This window comes from Pristis pectinata, chromosome 3 (genome assembly GCF_009764475.1).
Source record: "Pristis pectinata isolate sPriPec2 chromosome 3, sPriPec2.1.pri, whole genome shotgun sequence".
NCBI classification, from domain to species: Eukaryota; Metazoa; Chordata; class Chondrichthyes; order Rhinopristiformes; family Pristidae; genus Pristis; species Pristis pectinata.
In genome coordinates this window covers 69,593,970-69,608,275 of record NC_067407.1, presented here as the reverse complement: position 1 = coordinate 69,608,275, position 14,306 = coordinate 69,593,970, and the positions used below count along the sequence as shown (strand labels likewise).

General features: G+C 43.0%; 1 protein-coding gene across 1 annotated transcript in view; it reads left to right on the top strand.

The window, feature by feature from the left end:
- Window positions 1-14,106, top strand: part of rsph3 (radial spoke head 3) — a 40,166-nt gene extending 26,060 nt beyond the window's left edge. Inside the window, exons 6-8 of the mRNA XM_052011968.1 lie at window positions 690-852; window positions 6,424-6,510; window positions 13,920-14,106. Coding sequence (XP_051867928.1) covers window positions 690-852; window positions 6,424-6,510; window positions 13,920-13,996 — 327 coding nt within the window. The 3' untranslated portion in view covers window positions 13,997-14,106. The remainder of the gene's footprint in view (window positions 1-689; window positions 853-6,423; window positions 6,511-13,919) is intronic.
- Window positions 14,107-14,306: the final 200 nt, after the last annotated feature.

The window sequence follows — 14,306 nt, the reverse complement described above, 5'->3', positions numbered from 1 at the left end:
CACCTCCCCTTTTACACTCTGTCCACCTTGCCTGAAAATTCTGTACCTCAGGATACTGAGGTGCTAGTCCTGCCTGTCTTTCAACCATGTCTCAGTGATGGCAACAATGTCATTATCCCATATGCTAATTACAGCTTTGAGTTCATCTACCTTACTAGTTAGACTCCTTGCATTAAAATAGAAGCGATTTAGTTTTGTATTCCCCTTGTGTGCATTTACCCTCCTACTCTGCCTACTGAACATCAACACTTTCTCCTCTAGGTCACTGTGTCTCCCCTTCTGAACAACTCCTCTGAGCCCCTTTCCTTTGCTGACTCAGTTTAAACCTTCCCCAAGAGCACTAGCAAATCTCCCTGCAAGGATGTCGGTCCTGTTCAGAATGGAATAGGAGGTGGGTAAGGGTTGTGGAGAGATGGAGCATCTCTGACAATAATGTATGGCATTTTGGACAGCAGATGACACTAACAATCTTCTTCTAAAGTAATCACCTTGGGGTCAAAGGTAACTTGGGAATTATGGGAATTATGATGTAAAATTTATGCCCCGGCATTGTGATATCACCTTGTTCTCAATGTTATGCCACTGAAGTTCACAAAATGTTTGTAAAATTTCAGATACCCCTGACAAATGTTCACATCCAGTATTAGAGTTTCCACTGTCATACTGGATCCTATTATGGTATTTTACAGAAACGCCGCATGTTACAGCAGCAAGAAGTGTTAAAGAAAGAGAAAGAAACTTCAGAGAAGATTGCAGCACGTGCATTTGCCCAAAATTATTTGGCTGATCTAATTCCCACAGTCTTCAGTACTCTTCGGGATAATGGCTACTTCTATGACCCTGTGGAGAGAGGTTTGTCCTTGATATATTTTACAATTACACAGATTTTTGCAATAAATAGATTTAGTCAGTGCATTTGTTTTCCCTTTGAGCATCTTGGCTTGTCCCACTACTCTTGCCTCTCCTGTATACTCTGTATTCTCTACTACCCACCCAAATATCAAGCCAAGATTCTCCCTGAGGTATCTTCACCACTTTCTTCCTTTAATGGTTAGTGATTTTTTTTTCTGTGTTGCTAGTCCATGGTATCCCATTGATCATTCCTTGTTCACCGGCATTTCACTTTCTCCTTCCAAAGGAGCTTCCTACTGTGTCCAACACTTAGATTAAACGTTCAAGCCCAAGTCACTTTACAATGGGACTTTCAGATTCCCACCTGTATAATCCTTGATGTTTCAGCATTTGCTTGTTCCCATTAAAACCTTTCATATAAAAAGATCCTCAGCTCTGCTCTTTAGGTGTATGGAGTACAAACTTGAATGTCAGCAATAGGCAACCAAATTAACACTTCATTTGTTCTGTTGTTTCAGATGTGATAGAGGGGGAGGGATGAAAGGGGGAGGAGTGGCATTACTAGTCAGGGAAAATATCACAGCTGTGCGTAGACAGGACAGCCCGGAGGGCTCGTCTACAGAGGCCATATGGGTGGAGCTGAGGAACAGGAAAGGTGTGGCCACACTAATAGGGTTGTATTATAGACCGCCCAATAGTCAGAGAGTTGGAGGAACAAATCTGTAGTGAGATAGCAGACCGATGTAAGAAATAGAAAGTTGTAATAGTAGGGGATTTTAACTTTCCACATATTGACTGGGACTCCCACACTGTGAAAGGGCTGAATGGCTTGGAATTTGTCAAATGTGTTCAGGAAAGTTTTCTAAATCAATATATAGAGGTATCAACGAGAGAGAATGCAATACTTGATCTCCTATTAGGGAACCAGACAGGTCAGGTGACAGAAGTATGTGCAGGGGAGCATTTTGGGTCCAGTGACCATAATGTCATTAGTTTCAAGTTAATTATGGATAAGGACAGGTCTGGTCCTCGAGTTGAGGTTCTAAATTGTAGAAAGACCAATTTTGTGGAAGTGAGAAAGGATCTAGGAAGAGTGGATTGGGATAAGTTGTTTTCTGGCAAGGATGTGCTCAGTAAGTGGAGGGCCTTCAAAGGTGAAATTTTGAGAGTGCAGAGTTTGCATGTTCCTGCCAGGATTAAAGGCAAAGTTAACAAGCATAGGGAACCTTGGTTTTCAAGGGATATTGGCGATCTGGTTAAGAAAAAGAGAGAGGTGTATTGCAGGTATAGGCAACTAGGAACAAATGAGGTACTTGAAGAGTATAGAAAAAGTAAGAAAATACTAAAAAGGGAAATCAGGAAGGCAAAAAGAAGACGAAGGTTGCTTTGGCAGATAATGTGAAGGTAAACCCAAAGGGTTTCTCCAAGTAGATTAAGAGTAAATGGATAGTAAGGGACAAAATTGGTCCCCTAGAAGATCAGAGTGGTCGTCTATGTGTGGAGCCTCAGGAGATGGGGGATATCTTAAACAGTTTTTTTGCATCAGTATTTACTCAGGAAACTGGCATAGTGTATATGGAAGGAAGGGAAACAAGCAGTAGTGTTATGGAACATATAGAGATTAAAGAGGAGGAGGTGCTTGCTGCTTTACAGCGAATAAAGGTAGATAAATCCTCCGGGCCTGATAAGATATTTCCTCGGACATTGAGAGAGACTAGTGTAGAAATTGCAGGGGCCCTGGCAGATATATTTAAAATGTCCTTAGCCATGGGTGTGGTGCCGGAGGACTGGAGGGTAGCCCCTGTTGTTCCGTTGTTTAAAAAAGGATCTAAAAGTAAGCCAGGTAATTACAAGTCAATGAGCCTGACATCAGTAGTGGGTAAATTATTGGAAGGTGTTCTGAGAGATCGGATATACAAGTATTTGGACAGCCAAGGGCTGATTAAGGATAGTCAGCATGGCTTTGTGCGTGGTAGATCGTGTTTAACGAATCTTGTAGAGTTTTTCGAGGAGGTTACCAAGAAAGTAGATGAAGGAAAGGCTGTGGATGTTGTCTACATGGACTTTAGTAAGGACTTTCACAAGGTCCCACATGGGAGGTTAGTTCAGAAGGTTCAGACACTAGGTATCCATGGAGAGGTTATAAACTGGATTCGAAGTTGGCTGTGTAGGAGAAGACAGAGAGTGGTAGTGGATGATTGTTTCTCAGACTGGAGGCCTGTGACTAGTGGTGTGCCTCAGGGATCTGTGCTGGGGCCATTGTTGTTTGTTGTCTATATCAATGATCTAGATGATAATGTGGTAAATTGGATCAGCAAGTTTGCTGATGATACTAAGATTGGAGACGTAGTGGACAGCGAGGAAGGCTTTCAAAGCTTGCAGAGGGATCTGACCCAACTGGAAGAATGGGCCAGAAAATGGCAGATGGAATTTAATGCAGACAAGTATCAGGTGTTGCATTTTGGAAGAACAAATCAAGGTAGGACATACACAGTAAATGGTAGGGCACTGAAGAGTGCGGAGGAACAAAGGGATCTGGGAGCTCAGATACATAATTCCCTGAAAGTGGCGTCACAGGTAGACAGGGTTGTAAAGAAGGCTTTTGGCATCCTGGCATTCATAATATTGAGTATAGGAGTTGGAATGTTATGGTGAGGTTGTATAAGACATTGGTGAGTCCAAGTTTGGAGTATTGTGTGCAGTTCTGGTCACCCTACTATAGGAAAGATATTTGTAAGATTGAAAGAGTGCAGAGGAGATTTACTAGAATGTTGCTGGGTCTTCAGGAGTTGAGTTACAGGGAAAGATTGAACAGGTTAGGACTTTATTCCTTGGAGCGCAGAAGAATGAGGGGAGATTTGATAGAGGTTTACAAAATTTTGAGAGGTATAGACAGAGTTAATGTGAGTAAGCCCTTTCCACTTAGATTAAGAGAGATAAGTATGAGAGGACATAGCTTTAGGGTGAAAGGGGAAAAGTTTAGGGGGAACATTAGGGGGAACTTCTTCACTCAAAGAGTGGTGGTAGTATGGAACGGGCTGCCATCTGATGTAGTAAATGCGGGCTCACTCTTGAGTTTTAAGAATAAATTGGATATATACATGGACGGAAGAGATCTGGAGGTTTATGGACTGGGTGCAAGTAAATGGGACTAGCAGAATACCGTTTCAGCACAGATTAGAAGGGCCAAATGGCCTGTTTTCTGTGCTGTAGTGTTCTATGGTTCTATGGTTCATCACCATATTTGCCTGGATCATAAAGAGCCCTCCTCTCCTTCTCTGCTAGAATTGCTAATTCTTCCAGAGTCTTCCTGGAAGGTATAGATAACCCCACCAGCACCACTACACCACCACCTTGTTGAATTGTTGAATTTCCACTCTAAGAGGTTCACTTCCATAATGTGACCATCACATTGAGATTAATTTTCTTAACAGGACATTAAATACCCCACCATTGTTCACTTCTGAATTTAGATGTTGGGTTATTTGCTGAGGAATTGGTTAATTTTTTTCTTTTGCTTTAATTTCCATGTTTGCAGGCTAATTATAATGCTTCTGTGATATGGGCTAATGTTTTGTGAACCAAGGATCAACCTGGTTGTGGCTTTGTGTCATAACACTTGGTGCATTTACTCACAAAGTACAGTAAAACTGATAATCTGGCATGCTCAGGAACTTGATGACGGACTAGCAGATTTTCTGGACTAGTTGACGTCATTCCTATTAATATCCCAACATTTTTGTTACCTGGTATTGTAATAAATTTCCCAAGTAAGTTTAAAGGGAGCACAGGAAATGGGACCCTGGTCAGTTTAAAGAGGACATTGGAACTGGAGCCCCGGTGTATCGGGTGGGTGTGGGATCTGGGGTCCTGGTGTATTGGGCGGGAGTGTGGGAGCTGCGACCCCGATGAGTGTGGGAACTGGGGCCCCAGTGAGTTGTGCAGGAGTGTGGGAACTGGGACCCCAGTGTATTGGGTAGGAGTGTGGGAACTGGAACCCTGATGAATTGGGTGGGAGTGTGGGGACCAGGGCCCTGGTGTATCGGGTGGGAGTGTGGGAACTGCGACCCTGATGACTGAGTAGGAGTGTGGGAACTGGGACCCCAGTGTATCGGGTGGGAGTGTGGGAACTGGGACCCCGATGTACCTGGTGGGAGTGTGGGAGAGGGTGGCAGCAAGGTTGATATTAGCTGCTGAGCCAGATGTTGAGCCATGGAATTTCTGAACAGTTGGGGAACAGATTATCAGAGTTTTACTGTAGTCAACAAAGCAGGAGGTCAGAGGTTCTGACAAATGGTTGCAGACCCCAAATGTTAGCTGTTTCTCTTTCTGCTGATGCCATTTGACCTGCTGAGTTTTTCTAGCATTTTCTGTTTTTGCTTCAGATTTCCAGCATTTGTAGTTTTCTTGAATTTTGAAAGAAGAGGTTCTGTGGTTAAACCCACTGGGTTAACCTTCCATTTTCATTTGAATTTGAAATCTCAGTTACAAATAATGAATAGGACTGTAATTCATCAAGCCCCTTAACATTGTGTAAGTTTTAATCTCTTCTGTTCAGGAGTCCAGTCCCATTTGTAGAAATGAAGAGTTGTTTGATGCTAGCAGGCACAATCTTGTGCCACTGAATGATCAAAATGATTGTTGCAGTCACTGGAACAACAACATTAAAAGCAAATCACTGGAAAATGGGCACAAGACCATCAATTTTGCTCACACTGTGAGCTAAATTAGATTATAAATGATTGGTAATGCTGCCACTTTCACGGACGTCTTATATTTTTCCTTGCACTGCACTGGTGTAATCAGGACCTTAAGTTTTTGAAAGAGTAGTTTTGAATGCATATGTTCAAGTCCACTCATGTCCAACATTTCTCCCAATATATAAAATGAAAAAGGAAATACCTCTTGTGGGCTTACCTGCATTCCTAAACCTGAAAATAATCCTTAATGTACCACTCTTCTACCCAATCGTTTAGGTATATTGACAATGAAATTTTTGAGTAACTCAGTGGGTCACGTAGCATCTATGGAGGGAAATGGATAATCAACATTTTGGGTTGAGACCCTTCAGCTGGACGGTCCAGATGAAGGGTTTAGATCCAAAACATTGACTGTCCATTTCCCTCCATAGCTGCTGCCTGAATTGCTGAGTTCCTCCAGCTTTTTGTGTGTTGCTCCAGATTCCAACATTGTGTCTCAATGAAATTTTTGATTTGCATTCATAGCCATCTGTTTGTGAGTTATGATATCCTTCATACGTGGGAGAAAAGGATGGAAGTAGAACATTTAATGCCCTAAGATAAGAAATGGCACAAAAAGTTTTACCTCTTTCAATTCTTTCACTTCTTGCATCTCATGGCATTGTAGGGCTGAAGCTTTGAGAGAAAGGTCATCCAGATTTTTACTTGGCTGGAAAGTGACCAGCATAACCATCCTGCTTTGTTGGGATTTGTGTGTTTTAATAATTTTTTTAAAAATAAAGTATTTCCTTAATTTCCAAGGTTTGCTTCTGTATATTCTAAGATAAGAAAACAGAGTGATGGAGTTTCACATAGCTGTTCATTTCATTAGATGTGGAGAATGTATTCCTGCCGTGGCTGATGGGAGAGGTAAAGAAATCGATCGAGAAGAAAATTTTGGGAAGGACAATGTTGGACAGTAAGTACCTGGTCTATAACAATTCTGTTTAATTATAGTACTGTGTGCAAGTTGGCATAGGGTAAACGTGATCAAAAATGGCTCAGGGGTTGGTGTGGGAGACATAGATTTCTATCCATGGGGCACTGACACCACTAGGCAAAAGGGGGAGCTGTTCGATTGGTTTAGGCTTCACTTAAATTATGAGGGGACCAATGCCTTATCAAACTGAATAACGAAGGATTTAACCTAAGTAGTGAGGGTTTATTTGGTGGGTTCTAGTGATTGGAAATTTAATAAATAGATAAATAAATAGGTAAATAGATCTAATAATAATATATTTAATAAATAGATAGTTAATAAATAAATGCAAATCAATAGTGCAGAATAGCAAAATGAGTAATAAAATCCAAAGGCTGTCACATAGAAACAGTTTTACATAATGATGTAAAAGTCCATAATTGTTGCATTACCCCTCCATTTAGAGTTAGAGCAGGGAAAATGTGACAAAGCCAAAACTGAAGGCTCTTTATCTGAATGCACACAGTATTTTGCATATACAGAACAAAAATAAGCATGGTCTTCGTGCAGCGTTCCAGACATCAACCGCCCTCTGCAAAAAAAACTCCCCCTCAGATCCCCTCTGAGCCTCCTATCTCACACCTTAAACCTCCCTCTTAGACAGTTACACCTTAGGAAAAAGATTATTACTATATACTATATTACCTATTGGCTTGCAATTTGATATACCTCTATCGGGTCACCCCTCATCTGCTCCAGGGAAAATAAACCCAGCCTATCCAATCTCACTTTATCGGTCCAATCCAGGTAACGTCCTGGTGAATCTCCTCTGAACTCTCCTCAATGCAATTTCATCCTTCTTGTATGTGATGAACAGAACTGCACACAATACTCCAAGTTTTTATAAAGTTATAACATTTCATCCCAGCTCTTATACTCTGTGTCATGACCACTGAAGGCAAGATATCCATATGCTTTCTTCACCACCTTATCACCTGCGCTGCAACTTTCCTTCTGTTCATCAACGCTCCTCAGGATCCTACCATTTGTTGCTAATGTCCTACCCTTGTTTGCCTTCCCAAAATGCATCACCTCGCATTTGTCAGGATTAAATTCCATTTGCCATTGCTCTGCCCAATTTTCCAGCTGACCTATATCATGTTGTAACCTTAGACAACCTTCTTTGCTACCTACAACCCCACCAATTTTCATATCATTTTCAAACTTACTAATCATAACTCCAACATATCCAAGTCGTTAATGTAATATCACAAACATCAAAGGTCCCAGCACCGATCCCTGTGGTACACCACTGGTCATAGACGGCCAATCAGAAAGCAGCCCTCCACCACCATCCTCCGCCTCCTTTTACCAAGCCAATTTTGGATCCCCTTTGCTGGCCTGCTCTGGATCCCATGGGCTCCAATCTTCTGGATCAGCCTACCGTACAGGACCATATAGATGTTGTCCATGTAGACAACATCTACCTGCTCTCCTTATCAATAAGATCATTGTCAATACTCTTAAGAGGGAAATCAGGAGGGCAAAGGGAGGGTATAAAATGGATCTGGCAGGTAAGGTTAACGAAAATCCCAAGAAGTTCTATAGCTAAATAAAGAGTAAAAGAGTGGCTAGGGAGAGCGTAGGTCCCCTTAGAGATCATAGAATCATAGAACAGTACAGCACAATACAGGCCCTTTGGCCCACAATGTTGTGCTGACCTTTAAACCTTGCCTAAGACTATCTAACCCCTTCCTCCCACATATCCCTCTATTTTAAATTCCTCCATATGCTTATCTAGCAATCGCTTGAAATTGACCAATATACCTGCCTCCACCACCACCCCAGGCAGCGCATTCCATGCCCCAACCACTCTCTGGGTAAAAAACCTCCCTCTGATATCTCCCTTGAACTTCCCACCCATTTCTTTAAAGCCATGCCCTCTTGTATTGAGCACTTGTGCCCTGGGAAAGAGGCACTGGCTCTCTATCTGTTCCTCTTAATATTTTGTACACCTCTATCATGTCTCCTCTCATCCTCCTTCCCTCCAAAGAGTAAAGCCCCAGCGCCCTTAGTCTCTCCTCATAATGCATACTCTCTAAACCAGGCAGCATCCTGGTAAATCTCCTCTGCATCCTCTCTGAAGCTGCCATATCCTTCCTATAATGAGGTGACCAGAACTGGACACAGTACTCTAAGTGTGGTCTAACCAGAGTTTTGTAGAGCTGCATCATTACCTTAAACTTGATCCCGCGACTTATGAATGCTAACATCCCATAAGCTTTATTAACTACCCTATCCACCTGTGAGGCAACTTTCAGTGAATCCCCAGATCCTTCTGCTCCTCCACACTACCCAGAATCCTGCCATTAACTTTGTACTCCGCCTTGGAGTTTGTCCTTCCGAAGTGTACCACCTCACACTTCTCCGGATTGAACTCCATCGATCAGAGACACAAGAAATTCTGTAGATGCTGGAATCTGGAACAACACACACAAAGTGCTGGAGGAACTCAGCAGGTCAGGCAGCATCTATGGAGGGAAATAAACAGTTAGAGGAAAACTTCTTCCAGGTAGGCTTTGCCCTCTTCCTGTCCAGTCTTGATGAAGGGTCTTGGCCCGAAATGTTGACTGTTTATTTCCCTCCATAGATGCCACCTGACCTGCTGAGTTCCTCCAGCACTTTTTGTGTATTACTGCTTAGAGATCAGCAAGACGGTCTATGTCTCGAGGTGCAGGAGATGGGTGGGATTTTTAACGAATATTTATCCTCGGTGTTTACTGAGGAGAAAATCATGGTTGCTCGAGAGAGAAGGGAAACTGGTGGAGATGTTTTGGAGGAATTTCATATTACCAGGAAAGAGGTACTTGCAGCCTTAAGATGGATAAATCCCTAGGGACTGATTGAGTGCATCCTAGGACTTTGTGGGAGGCTGGAGAAGAAATTGCAGAGGCCCATGCAGAGATATTTGCTTCATCATTAGCCACTGGTGAAGTTCCCAAAGACTGGAAGGTGGCTAATGTTGTTCCATTGTTTAAGAAGGGTAGCAAGGACAAGCCAGGGAACTACAGGCCGCTCACCTTGACGTCAGTAGCAGGGAGGTTACTGGAGAGAATTCTGGGGGACAGGATTTACCAGCATTTGGATAGACAGAGTCTGGTTAGGAGGAGTCTTTTAGAGTTTTTTGAAGAGGTAAGCAAATGGGGTTGTTGTCCTGTATGGTAGGCTGGACTGGAAGGTTGTGTCCCATGGAATCCGGGGAGAGCTAGTTAGGTGGATTCAAAATTGCCTCAGAGATAGGAAGCAGATGGTGGTGGTTGAAGCCTCAAAATGGAGGCTGGTGACTAATAGTGTGCCACAGGGGTTGGTGTTGGGACTCTTGTTATTCATTTTTAATATAAATGATTTAGATGTGAATGCATAAGGCTTGATCAGTAAGTTTGCAGATGACACAAAATTGGGAGGTGTTGATAGTGAAGGTTATCATAGATTACAGGGGGATCTTGATCAGTTAGAGAAGTGGGCTGAGGAGTGGCAAATGGATTTCAATACAGATAAGTGTGAGGTGATGCATTTTGGAAAGTCAAACCATGTTCCATTACACTCCCTAATGCCCTACCGTTCATAGTACAAGTCAGACTTGAGTACTGTGAACAGTTTTGGTCACTCTGTTATGGAAAGACAAAACTAGGGGGCATAGATTCAGGGTTTAGAGGGGAAAAATTTAAAAGGGACCTGAGGGGCAACTTTTTCACACAGAGGGTGGTGAGTATATGGAACGAGCTGCCAGAGGAAATGGTTGAGGCAGGTACAACCGTGTCATTTAAGAAGCACTTGGGTAGGTCCATGGAGGGGTGGGGCTTAGAGGGATATGGGCCAAATGCAGGAAATTGGGACTAGCTGGGTGGGCACCATGGTCAGCATGGACTTGTTGGGCCGAAGGGCCTGTATCTGTGCTGTATTGCTCTATCATTCTAATATGCTTGGTTAACTCAAAAATTTCAATCAAATTTGTGAGTCAGGATTTCCCAGGAATAAAGCAACGCTGATTATCCCCAATCAATCCCTGCCTTTCCAAGTGAAGATTAATCCGCTACTTCTGAATTTTTTGCAATAGTTTCCCTTCCACTAATGTAACACTGACTGGCCTGTGGTTATCTGGCTTGTCCCTCTGCTATTCTTGAATATAGAATTTGGATTTGGACTTTCAGAAGGCCTTTGATAAGGTGCTACTTTATTTAATAAAATTAGAGCTCATGGTTTCAGAGGAATAAACTGGCATGGATTGTGTAGTGGTTAACAGATAGAAAACAGAGGGCAGGAATGAACACAGTGGGCAGGTTGTGATTAATGAGGTGCTGAAGGGATCGGTGTTGTATCCCTGACTTTTCTTAAACTTAATCAGTGATCTGGAAGAAGGAGCCAAGTGTAACATATATGGGTTTGCTGAAGATAGAAAGCTAGGTGGCAGTGTTGGTTGTGAGGAGAATGCAGAAAGGTTTCAGGGGCTATGCATAGGTTAAATCAATATGGAAGCACATGGCTGATGGAATATAATGTGGAAAAAATGTGAAATCGTCCACATTAGTAGAAAAAATAGAAAGCTGGAGTACTTTTTAAATGGTGAGAGATTGAAAGGTGTTGGTGTTCACAGGCACCGGGTGACCTTGTACATGGATCACTGAAAGTTAACACAGATAACCAGGAAGTACAGCAGGTGATCAGGAAGGCAAGTGATTTGTTGGAAGAGGATTGGAATTCAAGTGTTGAGGTGTCTTGATTCCATTACATTCAGCCCTTGTGACACTGCAATTATGTATAGGTCTTGTTTGTCTACCAAGGGAAGGATATACTTGTGAGGGAGGGAGTGCAGTGAAAGTTTACCAGATTGATTCCTGGATTGGCTAGTTAGCCTTATGAGGAGAAATTAACCAGACTGGACTTGTATTCTATTAGGTTTAGAGAAATGAGATATGATCTCATTGAAACATACAAAACTCTTGTGTGGTTTTTCAGGGTGGGTATAGGAATGATGTTTCCTTTGGCAGGGGTGCCTAGAACCAGGGGTCACAGTCTCAATGGGCTGTCTGTTCAGGATTGAAAGAAGAAGAAATGTCTTCACTCAGAGGGTAGTGAATCTTTGGAATTCTCTGTCAAGAGACTCGTGCACACACGTGTGGGCTGAGGTATAGGTGCCTTTTCACATTGCCTGTTTCTTCCTTCCCTCCATACACTTCAGCCATCCTCCCTTGACCCTTCTCAACCCCAGCCATCCCTATCCCTGAATCGTTCCTCTTTGAATATCTACCTCCATATCTACACCACCATCCAATCATGGATCTACTCTCCAAGCCCACAGATCCCTTCCCTACTGCCCTTACACCCTTCTCTATCCCTGGGCACATCATGCTCCCCAACCCCATTCCCCAGCCCCACACCAGTACTACCATATCATGCCCTGACTCTGGACACACTCTGACACTCTCGCTGTGCTCCCAACCACGCGCCAATCCTTGCTTCCACTCCCAGCTACACTCTGACCACACTCGCCTGCTCCCAACCATGCTCTGAAACCATGCGCTGACCTCCCACTCCTGGCTGTGTTCCGACTCCACTCCCTGACCCAGATCCCAGTCCCAGCCACATTCCTAACCCCAACCACTTTGCTACCACTGATCCCGGTGCTGACCACATTCTGACCCCAGTACTCAGTCTCCAAACCCATCCTCTTCCCACTGCTAACCACACTCTGACTCCCAAGATCCCAGTCCCAGCTATGTTGTGGCCACTCCCACAGCCAGTTGTGATCTGTCTCTGCTCCCCTGCAAGCGCTGCAGTTCTGTTGTACCTGGGCATTCACTCAGAGTGGATGATTAAGGCAAAACATTTGAGTGCACTGACTTTGTTTGCCACAAATTCACAACCTCATTGCCCTCACCTGAGGATGTCCCATGGACCTCTGAGATGTGGTAATCGTGATCATCTTCAAGAAGGGATACAAATCTGACTGCTGTAACTACAGGGGGTCTCCTGGCTGTCTGCCACATGGAAAACCATCACCAGGGTCCTCCTCAGCTGCCTCCTCCCCAGCGGCCAAAGAGTTGCTCCTCAAATTTTTGTGTGGATTCCATCCATTAGAGCCACAGTGTGACAGCTCCAAAAAAGCAGGGAGTAGCAGCGGTTTTGTCAAGCCCACTAAAGCCTTTGACAGTGGTGAGGGGCAGTCTAGCACCCCGCTCAAGTGAGCTGTGTTCCCATCTTCCATTTGCATGGAAGCCAAGATCCTAGCCAGTGGGTTCACAACAGATCCAGTCACAGTGTAGTCTGTTGTGAAGCAAGACTGTGTCATCACCCCAACACTTTCCTCCATCTTTCTCACCTCCAGCAAGCTTCCCTTTCCTGATATCCTCTGGATAGTCATGGAGAGAGAATCTGTTCATTCCCCAGCTGGTGGAGAGTGCTGAGGCTAATATCCAACTGTTTGAATGTGATCAGTGCACCTTCTCTTCAGCAGGAACAAACAGTTTCCGGCTACTCCCTGCTCTCTATCCTTCAACTAATTACACAAGTTACAACAGTTCTTTCAGTGCCACATGTTTCTCTTTTACTGTATGTGTACTTCTGTTGTGTGCTACTTTATCAAATGCTCTTTTTGGGAAAAGCCTGTACAAATCTATAGCAATGCCTTCACCAACTCTCTATTGCTTCATCAGAAAAGTTAGATAGTGTCTGTCTTTAACAAACCTATTTGTGGCTGTTACCTCATTGTTTCTCCAAGTGAGAATTAATGATGTAATTTACAATGGTCTTTAATAGATTTTCCACCACTGACATTAGACCAACTGGCCTTGGTTACCTGGTTTCTCTGTGCCCCCCTTGTCCTACATATGTAGTTCCCTGACTCCTCCAGCATCAGTCCAGTATCCACAGAGGATTAAAGATTATAAATAGATTCTGCTGTCTGTTCTGCTCAGCATGTACGGTGCATTCTCTTTGCAAAAGATAAGTTGGTAACGTCAAATGTTTTATCACTTTGCTGCCACTTGCTTTTATTCAACTTCTCTATGCCCTAACCCAACTGACATTAACTTCACTCTTTTATGTCAGTCTCCACAGCCCTAATTGGCTCCACATCACTTTAATTATGTATCTATTTATGAAAGGTTTTTATGTTCCCTTTTATGTTGCCTGGTGATCTTTTCTCGTACCCACTTTGATCAATAAAAAATAGTCAATAGAAACAAATAGACCTTGCCACAATCAACTCTTCAGATGTGTGCTGGCTGGTGTCGCCCATCTCCAGCACTTAAGAAGGGACCTATCCTGAAGCAATCATGATAGAGTCAATCCTTTCTCGAGAAAAGTGAACTACTAACTACAAGTGTGTGTGTTTGCCCCTTGCTTTACAGTACTTCTTCGCGATGTGGCAAAAACCAGAAACCAGTTGTTCAGACAGATGGAAACTCAGAGAACAGCAAAGGAGTAATGAGACAAGACACATATTTGGTAATGAAGGAATGGCAGAAATTTGAGATTCTCTGTTTGCTAAACAGTTCTTTTTGATTAATAAACTATAAAACTGTGATGAAAATAGAAGAGTAGCACTTTGGTATTTGTTTCATATCCCTTCATTCAGTTTTCTCCTCTACTAACTGAAAAGCGTTTTAGTTTAGGAAAACTTAAGAAAATAAGAGCAGAATTCTTTCTCAGAGAATTGACTGGAGCTTCAATAAGGAACTGTTCTCTGACGTCAGTTTTCAACAATTTTATATGTTAAAATGTTTTGCTGCAAAAAT